The following is a 19,279-nucleotide window of genomic DNA, read 5'->3' on the forward strand; positions in this document are numbered from 1 at the left end:
CAACTAAGACCCCGGGTCTGTACATGGCAGCGTCTACTTACACAACTACACATGCAGGCCTGTAACTTCATCATCTCCAGTGATTGTTGAGTTTGATTTTTCCGCCAGTAAGATACAGCATGGATTTACCAATAGAAGTTCTAACAAGAATTCTAGTATTTTTACATTGGTAGATGTTCATTTGCCAGGTGCTCTACACAACTTGGCAAATCATTTCAGCTATAGGGCCCCATCACCAAACATGGGAACTGAAAGGCTTAATTCTAGATTAGATATGCCTGAAACGAAGAGTGATCACCTCAGTAAACCTTCTTGCTTGAGATACAAAAAAGAAATGTCCCATATTTTTCTCCTGAAGAGGAGTAAGTCTGGGTTGTCTGATGAATATGCTTTTTGATTTGGTTGGAAGAAGATCTAGTATACATCTTCCCTGAAATTCTGTTTATTCTCAGAGTCCTCAGAAAGACGATAGTGATTTTTGCAGCTTGGATACCTACATTAATTTATTTTTTAACTGGATGCATCTCTCTATCTGTCCATCTCTTTCACTGCATATCTTCTGGACATCATTTCACAAATCTAGCGTGTAGACATATCTAGCATAAGATAGATAGATATGCTAGACATAGATCTAGCATAGACACAAACCTAGCGTGTATTTAGTATCCCTACATCTGACATTATAGAGGCGAGCTCGTTAAATTCTGTTGATAAAAGTTCTCTGAGATTGTTTGAGAGGCCCCATTCAGAGTTGAAAGGAATGCATAGCCCTTTACAGCACTTACGTGTATAACTAAATAGCATTTTTCACTCTATTCTGAGGTGCATTCAGTTCTTGGGGTCTTCTGCTTCAGATATTCTGAACTACTTAAGTATTTAGGACTGTTAAACATTTGTATTAGAGCACATTTGGTCACTATTTTGGTGTTTCATATTTTCATTCATAAATGAGACTTTTTCTGCTTAGGATTTGAATGTGTGCTGTTGTTCTTAATGGATCCCCATGTTACATGGTTCTTTATTTCAGTTATCTAAAAATGCCACCCACTTTGGCTTACAGTGAGCACAATACAGCCTTGATGGCAAGATCCTATACTCTATACTTCATTACAAGAGACTTACTCTCAGATTATCCCCAAAATGTCTACCATAGGTTGTTTTGGATTTTCCCATGAATCAACTGTGTTTATGAGTACTTTTCCTGAGCTTCGTGACTGTTCTGCAGAGGCTAAATTTCATATACCTAAAGTTCTTAGCATGATTTTCTTAACCTTTCTAAGGAAAAAAACACCTCTTCGTACCTCACACAAGCATTTTGTGGCTTTTGATGATAAATATAATATCAATTATTTTTTCCTCTAAGTTCTTAAAGTTCTTAAAGATTGTGTTAAGTTTGGTTATGTATTGAACAAACTCACCGTTCCATTTTGGGTTAGGGCATACTCTACTATAGTTTAGGTAACATCTGTACCTTGTTTCAGGGATTTCATTTCTGAAATTTTTGTAGGGCAGCTGCTTACAATTCTGTTAATGCATTTACTAATCATTACTCTATGGCAGCTTCTTGGTCACATATGCCCAGTTTGTTAGTGCTGTCCTACAGATCTTACTTAGATGGGATGCTTGTCGCACACGTCTTTGAGAGCTAAGTAGTAGTCATCCACATTGGGATGGACAAGTACTTGGAGGGAAGTTACTTTCTTAACAGTAACTGGATTTATTTCATATACTTTTGTCCGCATGGATTACACAGTAGACCCTTATTCTCATAGTCTTTTACCTGGGTGTTTCCTACAAGTAAAGGAGCTATAGCACTTGAGCTGCTCTGCTTTTTGTGCCATTGGTAATGCAGGGTGTATGTGTAGTCCCCAAAATACTACTGGCTAAATGATTTTGAGCTCATGCATGTAGAGCACACCCATCTACATTGTGATTTGTGTGAACAAAAGCTTCATGAAGAGATTCAGTTACTGTAAGTAATCTTCATTTCTTTGAGATGGTTTGACCACATATATTCTATGGCCCACTCTTCCCTCTGGTTCTGTATTATTGACGGAAGTGGAGCGTGCCTGGGACTGTTCTGCCCTTTGTCTTTTCTGGAAAGGACAAGGACACAGGGTATGGGTCTGGTCCCAATGGACAATGCTGGCCAAAAAGATTTTGACCTCACTTGCAGAGAACACTTGCATATAAAACATGTATATGAAACATCTTTAATCACTTTGTGCAAAACAGAGTATTCTGCCTCTTGCAACTGGTGAGTGCAGTATATTTCCTTTCCTAAGAAAACCACACACTCAGTGGCAGTTGTGATTTTAGAGGGGTGCTCTTAAATCAAAGGGTTTTTTTTTGGTTCTCTTGAGGACGCAACTACACAGCACCCCTTAGGCCAGGGGTGGGCAAAATATGGCCCATGGGCCACATCTGGCCTGCAAGGCCCCTAAAAAAAAATGTAGAAAATTAATATTTCTCTGCCCTTGGTTCCTGTAAAAAATGACAGGAACCAAGGGCAGTAGGACCCAGGGGAAGCCCAGTGGGCTCCAACAACACACACCCTGCTCTGGGCCCAGGACGCCAGTGTGGGCCCTGTGGGCCCACTGGCCCCCCAGCCCTGCAGTACAGGTGAGGGGCAGCGCACAGCCCTACCCCCCACTCGCCAGCAGGGAAGAAGCTGGTGCTAAACATGGGGAAAAGTGGCCCCTTGCCCACCCCATGGCCAGTGTGAGGCTGCCTGTGCCTGCTCCAGACCGCCCCGCATGGGCTGTGAGCGCCTGCAACATGGGGTGCCAGCCATGGGGCAGGTGAAGGGCCACTTTTCCCCATGTTTAGCACCAGCTTCTTCCCTGCTGGCGAGTGGGGGGTAGGGCTGTGCGCTGCCCCTCACCTGTACTGCAGGGCTGGGGGGCCAGTGGGCCCACAGGGCCCACACTGGCGTCCTGGGCCCAGAGCAGGGTGGCAGGAGCACAGGGTCCCAGCTGGCAGGGGCTCTATGGAGCTGGCCAGCTCCCCACTCCCTGCTGGTGCAGCCCAGCCCGGCTCCACAGACTAGCCTGTCTGCTTTGGGCTTTGGGCCCCACCAGTGCTGGCCCTGGGCCCCACCCACTTTGGGCCCCACCCGCTTTGGGCCCCACCGGTGCTGGCCCTGGGACATTGGTCCCAAGATGGTGAACAGGGAGCAGGGCACCTGTCAAGGGGTGGAGCACCTATCAAGGGGTGGGGCTACCCATGCAGCCCTTGACAGCCTTCTAAAACGGGGTAAGCGGCCCTCTGCCCGAAATAATTGCCCGCCCCTGCCTTAGGCAGATTAAGAACAGTCTTACAAAATTAGGTTCTGTTTAGTTAAACACCTTTTGTAATATTTTGTCTAGGTAATGGTTCCCAGTTTGGATGATATACAGCAAGCCATCAATCGTATGATCCAATTAATATTGGAAGTAAGTCGTGGAGTTGCACAGTGGGGACAGCAACACTTAATGCTGAGCAGTATTGCACATAAAATCTCTTCAACACCCAGTGGAATAGGAGGGAAAGCAGGCAAAAAAGAAGAAAGTAAGGTTTTTGCTAACTTTAACATTTTTTAATACAGTGTGATAGAATCTGAATATTTTATGACTATACTTATTTGGGCCCAAAGGGACTACCTATGGTTTATCTAGTTAATTTTACTTTAGCCATTTGTAATTAACAAGAAATGGGTATTTCATGCTTGTGAAAGTAACAGAAAGCTAGGAAGCAATCAGAAAATATTGCCCGTAAATATTGTGAAAGTCTAAGGGCCAAGTCTTGTTTCAGGTTTATGTGCACCTAAGTGCTACATAGTAATGTGGGAGAGTTATGTAGGCATGCTGGTCCAGAAAATATAGGAGGCAAGTGTTGCAGAGCACTGAGGTGCCCTGCTCCTAAAGAGGAGAAACTGCTAGAGAAAGAACCCTAGCAGGGGATAAGGAGCCCAGCTGGTGGTTGCCAGGGCAACTGGAGTTAGCAAATGACCCACACCTGCCAGCGGTCAGCTAGCTGTAAGGGGCAGGGCCTGGCTTATATAAAGCCCAGGAGCTGAGGCCGGAGTAGTTCGCTGCCAGCAGCCAGAGAGAAAGGAGCTTCTGGAGCGAAGATGCGAGAAGAAGCCTGACCGCAGGTACAGCTCAAGCCATGTAAAGGATGGCAGCTCTAGGATGTCTGAGCCACGTGGTTTTAGCCAGGCGGCTTTAAGTTAAGTTATAGCCTAGGGGCTTGTATTTTGCTTTGTTGTTGTTTATCACCGGTGGTTTGGATGAGGCTATAAGGGGATGGAAGAGGCCTCATAGGGGACTCACGGTAGTGTGAGGACCCCAGCCCTAGTGAGGGCACAGTGTTCGGGGCGGGTACAGACCCCAGCCCCAGTGTGGGCGTGGTGAGCCCCAGAGAGGGGGCACTACTGAGAAGCCCCAGTACGGGCGTGGTGAGTCCCGGAGAAGGGGACAGTAGGGTGGTGAGCCCCGGAGAAGAGGGTAGCATTGCAGTAGGCCCCAGAGAGGGGCGGCTTTACTGAGAAGGCCCAGGGTGGCCACGGAGAGCCCCAGGAGAGGGCCGGCATTACAGAGAAGGGCGTGGAAAGCAGGAGGCAGAGAGAGACCGAACAACGTCTATTCCAGCTACGAGGCTTGGGGCGTGGTATAAGGGGTGGTTGGAGCCACGCATAGCCCCTAAGGCTAGGGTGCCCTTGAAGCACCCATTGTAGAGCGGGACCCACGGAGAGTCCGGGAGTTCATGGGGGCCAGAAATAACCGTGTCCAAGGAGATGTAAGGCAGCCTCCCTAATATATATTGGAACATCAAAGACGTGGCGGGCGAGAATCAGAGGGTGCCCTTGGGCCGACTTGGCACGGAGGAAGGGGGCCTTAAGGAGATCATGGCCCTCCGGCCCTCCTGTAGGACCCTGCCATGACAGCAAGGATTTTATTGTGATACCTTTTATTGGACAAACTGTATAGTTGAGAGAGATGTTAGACAAGATCAGAGAGTTTCTTTTCTACTACACCTATATTGTGTCACCAGTGGGCAGTTTAGGGTGTACTACAGTCTAGAGTAGGTGGAAATAGAATCTAAAACCTTTGTAAATGGCACTTGCCTGGCTATACTTGGATGTGCATGTAGCACTTAGGTACCTAAAAGTGAAACAGATTTGACCCCGAGTCTTCCCTTTAATCCCAAGCAAAATAACCTTGTTAGTATTACCCGTATATATTGTTCCTACTTTCTTACTATGAAATAGGGCTGTGCAAAGCTTCGGTTGCTGATTCAATTCGAAGGAGATTTGGCCTGATTTGGCAGCCGAATCTTAGAATCCAAATCGAATTGGGAGACCAGTAAAAAGGTCCAAATTGATTTGAAGCCTCCGAATTGATTCAGAGAAGATTCAGCGATTTGGAGATTCGGGCAGTCCTCTGAGCACCCCCAACTTCTGCCTGCTCTCCCAACCACATGCATGGCCTGGCCCCAGTGTCCTGACACTTTAAAAAAACAAACAAACAAACAAAAAAAAAAAAAAACAAAAAAAAAAAAAAAAAAAAACACAAAAAAAACCACCCACCCTAAAAACAAAAACGGGACTCAAATGAGTCCAGCCAGGTAAGTACCCCCCCCCCAAACGTAGCATGGGGTAGGGGGGAGCAGCAGGGATTGCCACCCCCACCCCTCCCAGTGCCTGAGAGGAGCCGGTGAGTGTGGGGATTTTTTTTTTTTTAAGTGCCAGGACACTGGGGCCAGGTGGGGCAGCCATTGACAGGGCTGGGAGAGCAGGCGGGGGATGGGGCCTATTCAGTTTGGAGATTTGGGTGATTCGGTGGTGGCCAAATCTCTGAATCAGATTCGGCTGAATTGATTCAGGATAGTGATTTGTATCACTGAATCGAATCGCTGTCCCCCAAGTTGGCTGAATCCAAATCTGAAACAAATACTAGCCACTTGCACAGGCCTGCTACAGAATGTCATTTATAATAAGTAGATTGGATAGACCAGGCATCAAAAACCTTTCACTATGAACAGGCTGAATTAACACAGCTCAATCCTAAGGCAGGCTAAACTACAGCTGCTAGCATGCAGTAATCTGCATGGGTTATGATGTCCCAATTCTAAATTGGGTTTACACAGTGCTGGTGTTAGAGGTGTAGCAGCTTTGCTGGGCTAGTGGGGCTTGAGGACCTCTAAGGTGAGGGGACTCATTAGGCCTGGCAGGGTCCATGGACAGGGGAGTCAGCTTCAGGTGGGGGCAGGCATGGGGACTTCCTGTCCTGCAGCAGAAGCAAGGTGATGCCCATCCGGGACTCAGGACGTTTTGGCATGCTTGGTGAGTTGAAGAAAATCTATGGGATGGTTTTGGTCTGTAGGCTGTAAGCTACTGAGCCCTGGCATAGACAATTATGTAGACTTCACTTAACTAGATAAATGTAACTATTCTGTTTTCTGTGTTATTGGTCTCAGGTTACTGACATTGTAAATTAAGGATTTCATTATTAATCATATCCCTAAAATGAACTTGTTGCAGTGCTATGGCCCTTTGTAGACACTGCATGTAAGACACATGATTAGTTGGCTAATTGCATCTTAAATAATTACCTGGCCACATACCCAAGCAATTAATGGTATCACAGAAAGGGAAACCAGCCAAAAATAATTAAACACTTTTTTTGTGTAATATATTTTGGCTGGTTTCTATAATACCTTAAATTGAATGTGTGGTGGGGTTAGGTCTGCACTGGGGTCTACAACTGGCCCCAGTGTGCTCCCTGACAGCTGATGACCAGCTGATCTTTTAGCTGGTTCCGGGATCCACACAGGGGCTAGTTTGAGCCCTGTGCAGTTCTAAACCAGCCAACAATTAGCCATATGTACATGGCAGGATGTGCAATTTTGGAACTAGGGATCAGATCCCATCATGCCTTTAAATGAGCATCTGTCAGCAGCTTATGTTATTAACAGTGTGATTGACTGAAAAATGGTACCAACTGTGGTCATGGCACTAGCTGTTGTTTGGAAGACTTCAGGCACCTGTTCCACCACAAGCTTTCTGCCCCATCTTCAAGAAATCAATTTTTTAAAATCTCATTTCTACATCTATAAAATGAAGAAAACATTGTTTAACATATAAAGAAGGTGTAAGAATGGATCTGTTAGATTGTGAGTTGGTCATATACCAAAGTGATGGGAGAAATATAAATATTTTAAAATAGGCTGGATTATGGCATTTAATCATCAGGGGTTATACAGATTTAAGAAACAAATTAATATGTAGTAGGATGAGAAAATATAGAGGTTCATAGACTGTTGTCTTACTGAAAACATCTCTCATTCTTAAAGAAAATGGGAGAAAAATAGCACTGTCAAGAAAAATACTGGAATCACACTTTAAAATTGTTGAATAGTTTAGAGAAGCTTTATGTGCCAGTCTAGCACATACAGATATTGGAGATGCAATTTGTCTGTTAAGTGACAAGTTACAGTTTTGGATTCTCAAACTACATGGTTTGCTGTAGTTGTATGTCTGCTTAGAAATGAGCTTTAAGTGGAATAATGCTTGATACGTATTGCAGATTAAGTACCCTATACTTTTTGATAGAGCATGTTTGCTTACATAAATATTTAAAACATACTCATTTCATAATTGCAGCATTTTTAATATAAAATACAATACTGTACATAGCACCAAAATTGTGCTGTGGTACACCTTCCAAAAAGAATGAAGACAAAGGCCCAGATTTAAATCAGTAAAGTGCCTAAATGGGACTTGTGTGGAATTGTGTCCAAGCTACAAAAAATGATTGAGAGAAACTCTGCTTCACTGCCTTAAACTGCTTGGGTGCATATATCAGGCTTTAGTTTCTGTGCCCACTTAGTAACCCTGCAGTCAGGCTTGCTAGATTTCTTACCTCCAAGCCATGTTGTATTCCAGATCAGAGCCTGAACTCTAATGCTAGGGACAGACATTACACATAAACTGGTTTAAGTGATCAGAAAATGGTTTGAACCTGAAACAGAACAGACATTTAGTGCACATCAACCAGTTTGAGCTCTGTTCTCTGCTTCAGTGAGCTGGGCTGCCCCCTCCCCTCTATTCTCTAGCCAGAGCAAGGGCAGGGTGTGGCCAGATGCTGGCCTCCCATGGCCACTGAGGCAAATTCCTCCCTCTGTCTCTTCTCCACCCTCCCGCTCCATGCCGGTAAACCCTGGGGACCGCAGGTACTGTTTGCCAGCTCCAGCCACATCTCCATGGCTTGCCTGCAGCCAGGCAGGGATGGAGTTAATTCCTCCCTCCGTCTCCTCTCTCCCGTGGAACCCCCTCCGGGGTTTGGCTGCAGTCTCCATGGCTCGGGAGGGGATTAATTACACAGTGTGTCCGGGAGAGGGGGAGAGAGGCAAGCTAATCCCCTCTGTGTAGATCCAAGCCCTGCATCTGTGAGCCCAGAGCTAAGACCTGCAGGACCAGACTGCAGGTGGGAAGTGTTAGCAAAGTTGCAGACAGCTTCACCAAAGAATGCAGAGACTTCATACCTAAACAAAGCCTTTCTGAATGCCTGGCTGTAAGGAGACACACTGCTCTCAGGATTAGTAAAACTAATTCTTGTCTTTCTAGTTTTATATTTTAAGTTAGACTAAGTTGTATATGCTGTGTTTTACTGGGTTGTATCTTATCTTGGATGAAGATTTTTGGTAGTTCCCTGTTGTATGCTTTGCAAACTGTTGTGTTCAATACATGCTTGCTTCAGAGAGAGGATTTTTTTCCCATCCGCACTCAGTTTGGCAGCAGCTGCCCCCCTTCCCCCCAGGCTGGTAGCTGGCATCCCGTGTGTTGTGCTAGCCCTAGCTGGTGCCTGGCCACACCCTCTCCACTCCAGGATGGCGTCTCTCTTCCGTCCCCTTTGGCAGTGGCTGGCAGGCATGCTCTAGCTCCCTCCGGCTTCTGGCTTCAGCCACTGCAGGCATGTGCCTGCATTTCCTGGTTTAACAGAGAATGTGTGTCCAGTTATTAATCAGTTTAAACTGCGTAGCTTAGACTAACCTGCAAAGAGTGAATCAATTCAGGCTTGGGCTTTTTGAATATTTGTCCCTAGCCTAAGGTTGTCTATATATGTGCTCTGGGGTGGAGGGGGGAGGGTACTTTTTAATTAGAATGGCTCTTAGAGCCACTGTAATTAAAGCACCTGCAGTGTCATATGTATTCAGTGTCCCATGCTGCAAAATGGCAGTGGGGGTGCTTTAACTAAAGAGCATTTGATTGAGCTTTTAGTTGGAACACCCCAATTGCCATCTTAAAGTGCAGGGACTCTGAATACACAGTAATTTTGGGCGTCTTATTACACAGTAATTTTGGGTGTCTTCTGAAGATTTTAATCCCAGGATTGTCTGCACATTGGATTGTCTGCACCATTCGTTAGGTGGCTCAAAGTTATGCCACCCCAGAGCAGAATTGTCTCTGATTTGCACAACCCAGCTCCTGTTCCTTTAAGGTGTGGCCACTCCTCACAAATATGCTGCTCAAGTTGAAGTCCTCTGGTATCCCAGGATGTAATGGCCCCTTCCCACCCTCCTGTTCTCTGGGCTCTCACCCTCCTAACTGCCTAGTGGAGCGGCCCAAGGACTAGAGCTGCAGCTTTTCTATTTCTTGCAACTTCCAGCCCCCTGATCCAGGAATGGTGGCCCAGGGCACTTTTCCTCACCAGTGCTGATCCTGTCTGGATGAGCGGCCACTGTTGGATACTGTGCCCCACCCCTTGCCAAGCCATGGGGAGCAGAGAAGAGTGTAGCTAGCCCCAGAGAGCCCCCAGACAAAGCTAGGCTCTGGCAAGCCCCAAGCTTCAGCCCCATGGTTTCACTGGGGCCCTGCTCCTTGTACCCAATCCTCACACAGCACAGTGAGAGCTGTTGATTGCTGCTGCAGGGTGGGGGGCAGCCTACTGCCAGGGAAGCCACTACTCCGTGATACAGTGGCTGCAGGTGGATCCAGGCTACATGCATAGAGTTCTGCTACTGCCCATGTGGACATCAGAGTTGGCTGTGGGCAGGCTCTGCTCCCAGCTGCAAAGTGAAGCCAGTTTGTGGGGGATCTGGCATACCTTGGCCAGCTATTTTGCTATTGCAATGCTCCTTCTTCCCTTCTTCCTTCCCTTCCTCTGCACTGTAGCAGGCACAGCTGCCTGCTAGTGAACTGCAAACCAGCTCTGGATCTGGATAGCAGGTACAGCCATCTTCAAGGGGAGCTGGGGTCAGCTCAATCATCCTGCCAGGCCTGGGTGCTCTAGGCCCCTCTAGTGCAGCCGATGTCATGCCTCACCCCCATGAAAATGGTTCCAGGGGCCAACTGCTAATTTAGTTTCATTCAGTTGCTTTGGTTTTTATCTCCATCAGTTCCCACCCACCCTGCACCAAGCACAGCCTCAGCCTTCCCTGCTAGCTCAGGGGAGCTAGGCACTTGCCCTCCCAGCCTCAGCCTTAGAAGCATAGAGAGTCATAGAGAAGTAGGGCTGGATGGGACCTCCTTGCGCTCCAGGCCTCTAGTGGCAAGTTGCAGCTGTGCAAGTGGGGGACAGTCAGAAATCTTTTCTAGACTAAAGATGTGACTGGTCCAAACTCCAAGCTAACAATAACTGATCAACACTTGTGCGGCTCACAGTGTAAGGGATAACAAGGCCCTAAGTCCCCAGCAAGGCCTGACTCATTTCTTCGAGTATGTTCTGGAAAATGGCTAAATTGGACTAAATTTGGCTCAGTACGAATAACAGAAGCCATATAATAATAGATATGGGCTATTGCACAGTGTTGGAGAGTGAAGGTACCTTTTTACCCTGTCTGTTGAAGCAGGCAACCATGCAGCCAATAATTCAAGTATCATGTAACCATGAAAAGAGCAAGCATGAGCCTTACTCTAGTCTGTGATGAGAGCAGTCCTCCAGGTTAGGGATAGTTCTGGGTTCGGGTCCCTGCTCTCAAAACTGCTTATACATAGTTACTGGATAAATAAACAAACAACCCTAGTATCAGGGACTGGAACCAAAGCCTTCCCCCTCCAAACAGAATGCCCTTATCACTGCTAGAGAGTCCAGCTCCTTCTTGTTTATTCCCCTTCTGGCTCTGTCTCTTACATTCATTTTTGCGTTGTGTCCTAGATTATCGCAACAAGAGGGATACCTATTCTGTGGCCTGCTGCATAGGGCACTCTCTTGGAAATCAAGAGAGATGGTTTTGAATTCTTTTAGAGGTATAACCCACCTCTCCCACTCCCTGGGTGTACGCTGTAACCCCTAAGTTATTATGCAGAAGGTTGACCTTCTGTCTAGTTTGGATTTCGAGGGTATAGAAGCACCTAACTCAAGACTAAGTTAAATGCCTTAAGTATGTAGAAGGACATCACTTCAAAACCACCCCTATGCTCAGTATTTCCTGTTGGCTATCTCAAGGTTCCTCTCTGTTCAGTGCCTAAGATTGCCTTTTTGGGGGTGCTTTACTCTCCCCATTCCCTGTGTAAGAGATATAGCCAAAAGTCCCTGAAACTTCTAAAATGTTAATGGGAAACAGGTATATGGGAAGCAGGAAAAAGGGTTGTAACTTCACTAGCTGTAATAAAGTTAGTCCATGTGTTGGCATTTCCAGATATTTTGCTTGACAGTGTTTTATGGTGTAAGTATGCTTAAACTGACGGCTGCTGTTTTGATGACATTGATTGAAGTTACGTATATTTTATTACGTATATTTTTTGGGGGAAATGTTGAAATGCGTTTAATGATTTTTTTAATTTATCAATTTGTTTGGTTTTTTTAACAGAAGCAGCTGAAGAGTCTGGTCCTGTAAGAAAACTAAGAAATTTTTATCCAGGTGTTGCAGAACACAAAGATGTTTCCAAATTAGTTGTTCTCCTCTCAAGTTCTGTAAATTCTGTAAGGAAGGCAACCAGTGAAGCACTGCAGGACTTCCAGAAATATAAAGTGTTGTGGACAGAAGACAGAGATGCTAAAGTTCAGGTAAATTTAATGATGAGCACTGCTGCAGGAGTAACCTTTATAAATTGCTCCTTCTTTGGAATTAAAAGATACTGAGGAAAAGGATGTAAAAGATAATTAACAGCTAAAATATTACCTTAACCTGAGAGTAACAATAAAAGCTGCTATATTTCCTAACTATGAGCAGTTGTACACTCTTGACAGAAAGATGACTTAATGGCTTTTGAAAATTCCCCAGTTATGTATTGGACGATTCTGTGCTACAATTTTAGATCTTTATAATATTCAGTACTAAGCAATACTAAAATGGAAATATACTTCAGCCTGGTATTTGCTTTTATTATCACATTTTCTAAGTAAAATAGAAAATATCTTAAATACCACACAAATTTAATTACTGTGTGGAGTATTTAGTGCCTTTATTTTTCTTGATGAAATAATATTTCGTAAGAACATTCCTTGGAAAAAGACAAAAGTGTGGTTAGAGGGAGAGAGACTAATAGGACTGAACTGCTATTTCTTCTTTGTGTACTGTAAATCTTGGTATATATTTTGAAATCCAGACGCTTCCAAATCTATTCAGAGAGAATTCTCAGAATCATACCATTCAGGATCTGAATGTACCCTACATAAATTGTCATTCAGTTCTTCCTCACCTCTATCAGTGTATCGTCAGGTGCTCTAGTCCCCACACTTAATCTTTTTATTTGGCTTTCTTTTTAAAACCTCTAAAATGACCATTTGTACATAATTACTTTTTCTTGTCTTAGTTTTTCTAAGTACATTGTAATGAGTAAGTTCCATTTTGTTGCAAACTCTGTACAGTTGTCTTTTGGTTCTGTTATGTGCTATGCTTGTTTACCCAATTTTTTGGTTCAGGTTTGTTTTTTTTATATTGTTGGAAGAAATCATGTAGTCCAGGACTTGTGGCCTGTGGGCATCATGTGGCCCATGAGGGGGTAAATTACAGCCTTTGGGCTCCTGCTCAGTTGCTGCTCCCCCACATTGATCTGACTGCAGCAACAACTTGGGTCTCAGGGCCTTCTGTCCTTCTGGCTTCCCTTTCCTACCCTTGCCCCAGGGGGTTGAGTGGTACAGTGTGGTACAACCTGCAGTGTCAGGGTAGCTTGTGGCTGGAATGCCACTCAACACAGTGCAGTGAGGGACCCCAAAGCCGGGGAGCTGAGGGTGAGGTGGGCCACACAGCAGGGTGGCATGTGGTGCCGCAGGGAGGGAATGCTCAGGTATGTGGTGCAGCAGGGAAGCACTGGGGCATGTGATGCAGCAGTGTAGGGGTGCAGTATAGTGTGGGGGGGTTGTGCCGAGACATGTGATGAAGTGGGGGGGAGGAGAGGGAGGCCAGATATGTGGTCCTAGGGGCCTGTGGCCCCCCAACCACTTAGAAATTGGATAACGCTGATTTAGTCTGACTTTCTTTATAACAGTTCATAGAACCTTATTTAGTGTGTCAGCCTTGTTAGCTCTCCTAATTAAGCACTCACCAAGCTGCAGTTGTGGGTCCCAGTGACCCAGAACCATATAATCTTAAGCTTTCTTAGTCAAAGCATGCTGCTGTACTGTCTTTTCTCTGATTTCTCAGGCATTTTCTCCTGTCACATTCTGACTGTTACCCCTTCAAAGAAAAGAGGCCAAAAGCCCAACTCTCCCAAGGCCCCAGGAACAGTGCTGATCGCTCATATTTTCTGGTAGCTTACCATATCCTTTCCCCAAACTCTCTTCTAGTGGGCATTCTAGCTGCATCATTTAAATCTTCAGGGGCATGTGCTAGCTGTAGCAGGAACACATGCAGACTTTGCATGCAGTTCCAACAGACGTTCTCCCAGATCCTGATGTACACCCCTTATGTACTTATAGGCAGCCACCAGGTCCCCCCTGAGTCTGCGCTTTTCCAGGCTGAAGAGTCCTATGGCTCTCAGACTCTCTTCATAAGGCCTGTTCTCTTGCCCTCTGATCATGCATGTGGCTCTCCTCTGGGGTCTCTCAAGCTTCTCCACATCCTTCTTGAATTGCGGAGCCCAGAATTGGATGCAGAGTTTGGTTTGCTTTACCAGCTGCAACATCGCATTGGTGGCTCATGTTCATCTTGTGGTCAGTCACGGCCCCCAAGTCTCTTTCAGCAGTGGTGCTAGCAAGCATAGCACTGCAGAGCCTATAAGTATGCTGCAGGTTTTTTTCTCCGAGGTATAATACCTTACATTTATCAGTATTAAACATCATCAAGTTTGTATCCACCCACTTTGTAGGTTTATCCAAGTCCCTGGATCATTAGCCTGTCCTCGGGTTTAGTGTCATCGGCGAACTTAGCCAGTGCGCTTCTGACACCAATGTCCACATCATTGATAAAGATATTAAAGAGAGCCAGTCCCAGGGCAGAGCCTTGGGGGATGCCACTGGTAGCAAATCAACATGGCGCCCCATGACCATCGACCACTATTCTATGGGTCTGACCTCGGAGCCCGTTTCCTAGCCATTGGACTGTGGTGTAGCCACAGTTGGCCAATTTTTCCATGAGGAGGTTGTGGGACACCAGATCAAAGGCTTTTTTTAAAGTCCAAATATATGACATCAGTCTCTTCTCCCTTCAATCCCAATCCACTTCAGAGAAGTAAGAGCGACTGGTTCTTCAAGCTTCAGCCAACCTACTCTCCCTAGGTGTGTCCACCTGAATTAGATGACTTTTAGTGTTTAACAACCCACTGTTCTGTGCTGGGATGCACTGTACCCTGATTGCTAATGGCTGTCTCCATTTCTGCTGGTATTCCACGAGTTAATTAAGTCAAATAGAATGCAAACGTTAGATATGCATGGCTTCCCATCCCGCTATCAATCGCTTGCTTGCTTGTTCTCTGTTTCCTTGTAAATGTCTGTTTCTTTGGTTCCCATGTAGTTGGGCTTACATAATATCCTCTCCCCTGAGGCTAAGGGAATCTGGCATTTCCGGCTTGCTCGAAGCAGGGGCCTTGGATTGGTGGTCCACACTTCTGTCTGTGCCAAGTCATGTCTGCTTACATATGTGACCTGGCAGGACCAAAAAAAAAAAGAGAAGCTTTTCTAAAACAAAATGAGATTTTAAGGGGGAGCAAGGCAGATTTCTGACCAGCTTCACATTGGTCAATATAGTTGAAAATTGTGGCCAGAGGTGCCCCTGAGAATCATTGCAGAAGGCTTTTTTTTTTTTTTTTAATGAGGCGCATTCTGCAGTGTAGAACAAGACTCGTCAATTCACATTTCTAGTTGTTTGTACTATTAATTATGCCCTCACAATAACAGGACTGTGTTGATGCTGCTATAGAGGTCCGTTGCCTATAATTGAAATTCTTTGAGACCAGTGTGTCTGAATATTTATATTATCCACTCATTCCCCTAATTGCTCGGAGTTCCAAGTTAAGTTTGTGCTTTCAGGCTCAAAAGAAATAACTAACGTGTGGAGAGCAGCTCTTCTTTTAAATAATTTTGACTCTGGATATTGGGTCCCAGGAGGAGGCCATCCAGGGACACATTTCACAGTTGTAGCTATACAAAGACAACACTTTTTTTTTTTTTATTATTATTATTATTATTATTATGAGTGAGCAATTTCTTTTTCACTAAGCAGCACTTTGGTCACTCATGCTTAAGTATTCCGATTTGGAAAGTGAAGCCAAGGAGAAGCAGAAAGGCAGTTACATGAATATCCTTTTTGAAGGAAAGCAGATTTTGTATGTATGCCCCAGAAAATTAACTCTTATATTTTTAAATTTTAAGGTATGAATTATACTTAAGATTAGGCACTTTCCTAGAGTAGACTGAGGAGGAGTATTACCAGGAAATACAGTTAAAGGAGTGTGGGTTTCTTTCAGAAAACAGTTGGGCCTTTTTTGTAGTCAGTCCTGAGTTGTCTGTCCCTGTTATCCTAGAATTCATTAACTTTTTGCCCAACTCGTATTCTTAATATGCCCTTCTGCTCATTGCCACTTTTATACATCTTATTTAAAAAAACTGACACACAAATGTCATGTGTATTGACTATTAGTTGAGGAAGAAAACAAAGCCAATCTCAGACAAGAAAAGAAATATCAGATCATAAATGTGCACAGTAGAACAGTAGTTAAGATATAGTTGTTTTGATAGTTTGAGGGCCAAATTTTCAAAGGCCTGTGCAATGAGTGACATTACATGGGGAAATACTCTGTTTGCATGCACATATTGATATTCATACATGGGATTGCTCAGTGTTCCTGTATAATTGTAGGCTATGTGTTCATGCAACTATGTATGTATTTGAAGTAGCTCATCTGTTTTGTGTGGTTCCCAACATTTGGCCTTCCACATTTACATAAAAAATGTATATTAAGTTTATAAGTGTTATAATTAAATTATATTGAGTTGTATTGTGTTATACACTTATACCTTAATATACTTATAACCAACCATTGCCATTTTACCAATGAAGTAGAAATACTGTTTAATAATAGTTCTAATTTCATGCAGGAATTTCTGGCTAGCAATCCTTCTCTGACTGAAATCAGAGCTGAAATTCTTCATTATGCTACTTTTGAGCAAGAGATTGAGGATTTAAAACCTACTATTCTTGTAGGTCCAATTGAATTGCAGACAGGTATGAGTATTCCTTTTTCCTTTTACATAATATAAAGGTAATATATTAATATAATCCTTATATCCTAAGTCATCTGATTTATTGTATAAAATGAAGTTTATTGATTAATGTGTGCAATGATTGTAATTAGCGGTCATAATGGAATGGGAATTCTTAGAAATCTTTTTATTATTGTATCTATGTTTGCTTCTTCCCACTTTTAGATACTTTATAGTCTAATGCAGTGTATGAGGCAGACTGACTCAGGCTAAGTTATAGAAGTTCAAAAAGCCCAAGGTGGAACCAATTTAAGTTTTGCACTCTATTCTAAACACCCTAGGTTAGACAGGGAATGAACAGAACAGATGTTCACCCTTCAGTGGGAGTGGGCACGTAGCCTGTCTGCATTGGCCAAGGCCAGCAGGTTGAGAGCAATTTCGCATCCTGCCTCCTGCACCTAAGCAAGGAGACTCAGGAGTTACGGTATGTCCTGCTGGTCACTCTGCATGACTCTCATCAGAGTCTGTAGCACATTACACATACCCACTTGGACCTGATATAGCAGTGGGTCACCATGGCATGCACCTTCATGCCTGTAAGCCAGCAGCCAGCTGTCCCAGTCAGGGCCACTTACTATACACTGTGCCCAAGAAGTGTCCTGGACTAGGCCACTGACTTTCACGTGGCATATAAGGACAAGGTCACCCAAATTGCCATGGTTGCTGGCGTGCTATGGCACCACCTCCAGACCATAAATTGCCAGTACTGGGCCTGCACTACCAGCAGCAATTTATGGAAACAGATTGTCCTGGGCACCTGGGATACTGGACAGTGGGTCAAAACCTTCCACATGTGCTAGGTCACCTTCATGGATATCATTGTCCAGGTGGATCCCACAACACGCACCAAGACATTGGCATGTGGCAGTCTATCACTTCAGGGAATTGGGTGGTCATTGCTGCCATGAAGCTGGCCCCCTGCCCCCCCAGCAGTTATTGCCACATCACCAGCCAGTTTGGCATGGGCAAGACTATGGTTACAGAGGCCATTCAGGAGGTGTACCTGGTCATCTAGGATATCTTGATCAGCTGCTTCATCTGCCTCATCAACCCACAGGAGGTGGTTGCCAGTTTCTGTCAGTGGGCTTTCCCAACTGCGTGGGGGGCTGTGGATGGCACCCACATCCCCATCCTCTGCCTGGCTCAAGGTGCCCAGGTGTTAGTCAGTTGCAAGGGCTACTTCTTTGTCATCCTGCATGGCATTGTCGACCACCAGGGCTACTTCACTCAAATCTTTGCTGGCTGAGCAGGGAATGCCCATGGTGTCTACATTTTCCACAGCTCCCTGCTCCCTAGGCTGATGGAGAGTGGGTGCTATGCTCCTGGGGTCCCTGATTTCATCATTGACAATATCATGATCTCACCATCATCGTCAGGGACTCGGCTTACCACCTCATGTCCTGGCTGATGGAACCGTATGTAGGACAGCTGGACCGCCAGAAGGAGAACTTCAACTGCTGCCTGAACAAGCCCTGCATGATGGTGGAGTGCTTCTTCAGCCACCTCAAGACATGCTGGTGGAGTCTTAGTGCACACCTAGAGGTGAATGAGGAGAACGTGATATGACTCATTGCATGTGTCCTCCACAACATCTGCAAGACCAGGGGATAGATCTTCCATGAAGGCTGGGCCAAGAAGGCTTGGTGTGCAGAATGGGCATGACAGCATAGGGATGGGGGGAGATGGCAAGCCCCCCTGCTGATCTTGGGGACTCCATCCACACACAGCAGCAGGCAGTCTGGATCCATGAAGCCCTGGCCAACTACATTCTTACCCTGGAGGACCAGGAGCCTTCCCTGGATGAGTAGAGCCAGAGGCTGGAGGCCTTTGAATGCCTGTGCCTTGGCACTGGACTCTGGGTCTCCTGTCCCAGGCTCCTCTGGCCCTGCATTCTGGGCAGCACTGCCCACAACCCAGGCTGCCTGGGTACTGTTCACCTTTCCCTTCCTCCTCTGCCCCTCCAGGGGCACACACCAGAGCACAGAGGAATGCGGAGCGAGGAAGAGACGTGCCTTAGTTTTTAATAAAATGTTGTAGCTGCTAAGCTTTCCCTGTGTTTAATAAATAAAACTTGTTGAACAGTGCCCAGGTCTCTCTTCCCAATTAACACAAATCAGCAAACCTTTGGAGAGGGCAGGGAGTTTGAGAGAGGGGCAAAAGAACCCAGAAGGGGCAGTTAGAACAGGTGTTACCAGCTTTGCCCCTTACTTTGGGGTGCACTCATTTATTAGGGACACATTTCTAGGGTCTTGGTAATTCTATCAATGTGCTGCTTGTGTTACTTGTGTTTCTATATGGAGCTGTATATCTCCCTTGTGCAAGTACTCATCCCCCCAATGGAGCTATCTTGCAGGAGTCAGTTTCAATGGGGCTGGGTTCCTCCAGTCACCAAATCAGTCATACACCCACAGATTAACATGACGTGCCTTACCTGGCCGGGTAGATCAGCATGGACAGGGTGACACCCTCATATGCCAAGAATCTGTTCATCAGAGCAACAGTAAACTGCAGTCAGACACAAGCACACAGGTAAATAGAATCCCTCTGAATCCAGCTAAGTGTCCAGCTGACACCCTCATGGGCCAGCATTCAGTTCATAAGGGCACATCTGAGTCAAACTGGGTCAATGAGCCTGTACAAGCTGATCCCCTTAT

The 19,279-nt window shown here is 45.3% G+C and overlaps 1 protein-coding gene across 1 annotated transcript in view; it reads left to right on the top strand.

Moving 5' to 3' along the window:
• The window catches only part of DNAH8 (dynein axonemal heavy chain 8), a 340,250-nt gene that overhangs the window by 98,415 nt on the left and 222,556 nt on the right, over window positions 1–19,279 (top strand). Inside the window, exons 26-28 of the mRNA XM_025197818.1 lie at window positions 3,369–3,549; window positions 11,794–11,990; window positions 16,461–16,587. Coding sequence (XP_025053603.1) covers window positions 3,369–3,549; window positions 11,794–11,990; window positions 16,461–16,587 — 505 coding nt within the window. The remainder of the gene's footprint in view (window positions 1–3,368; window positions 3,550–11,793; window positions 11,991–16,460; window positions 16,588–19,279) is intronic.

This window comes from Alligator sinensis, unplaced genomic scaffold, assembly GCF_000455745.1.
Source record: "Alligator sinensis unplaced genomic scaffold, ASM45574v1 scaffold198_1, whole genome shotgun sequence".
In the NCBI taxonomy this organism is placed as follows: Eukaryota; Metazoa; Chordata; order Crocodylia; family Alligatoridae; genus Alligator; species Alligator sinensis.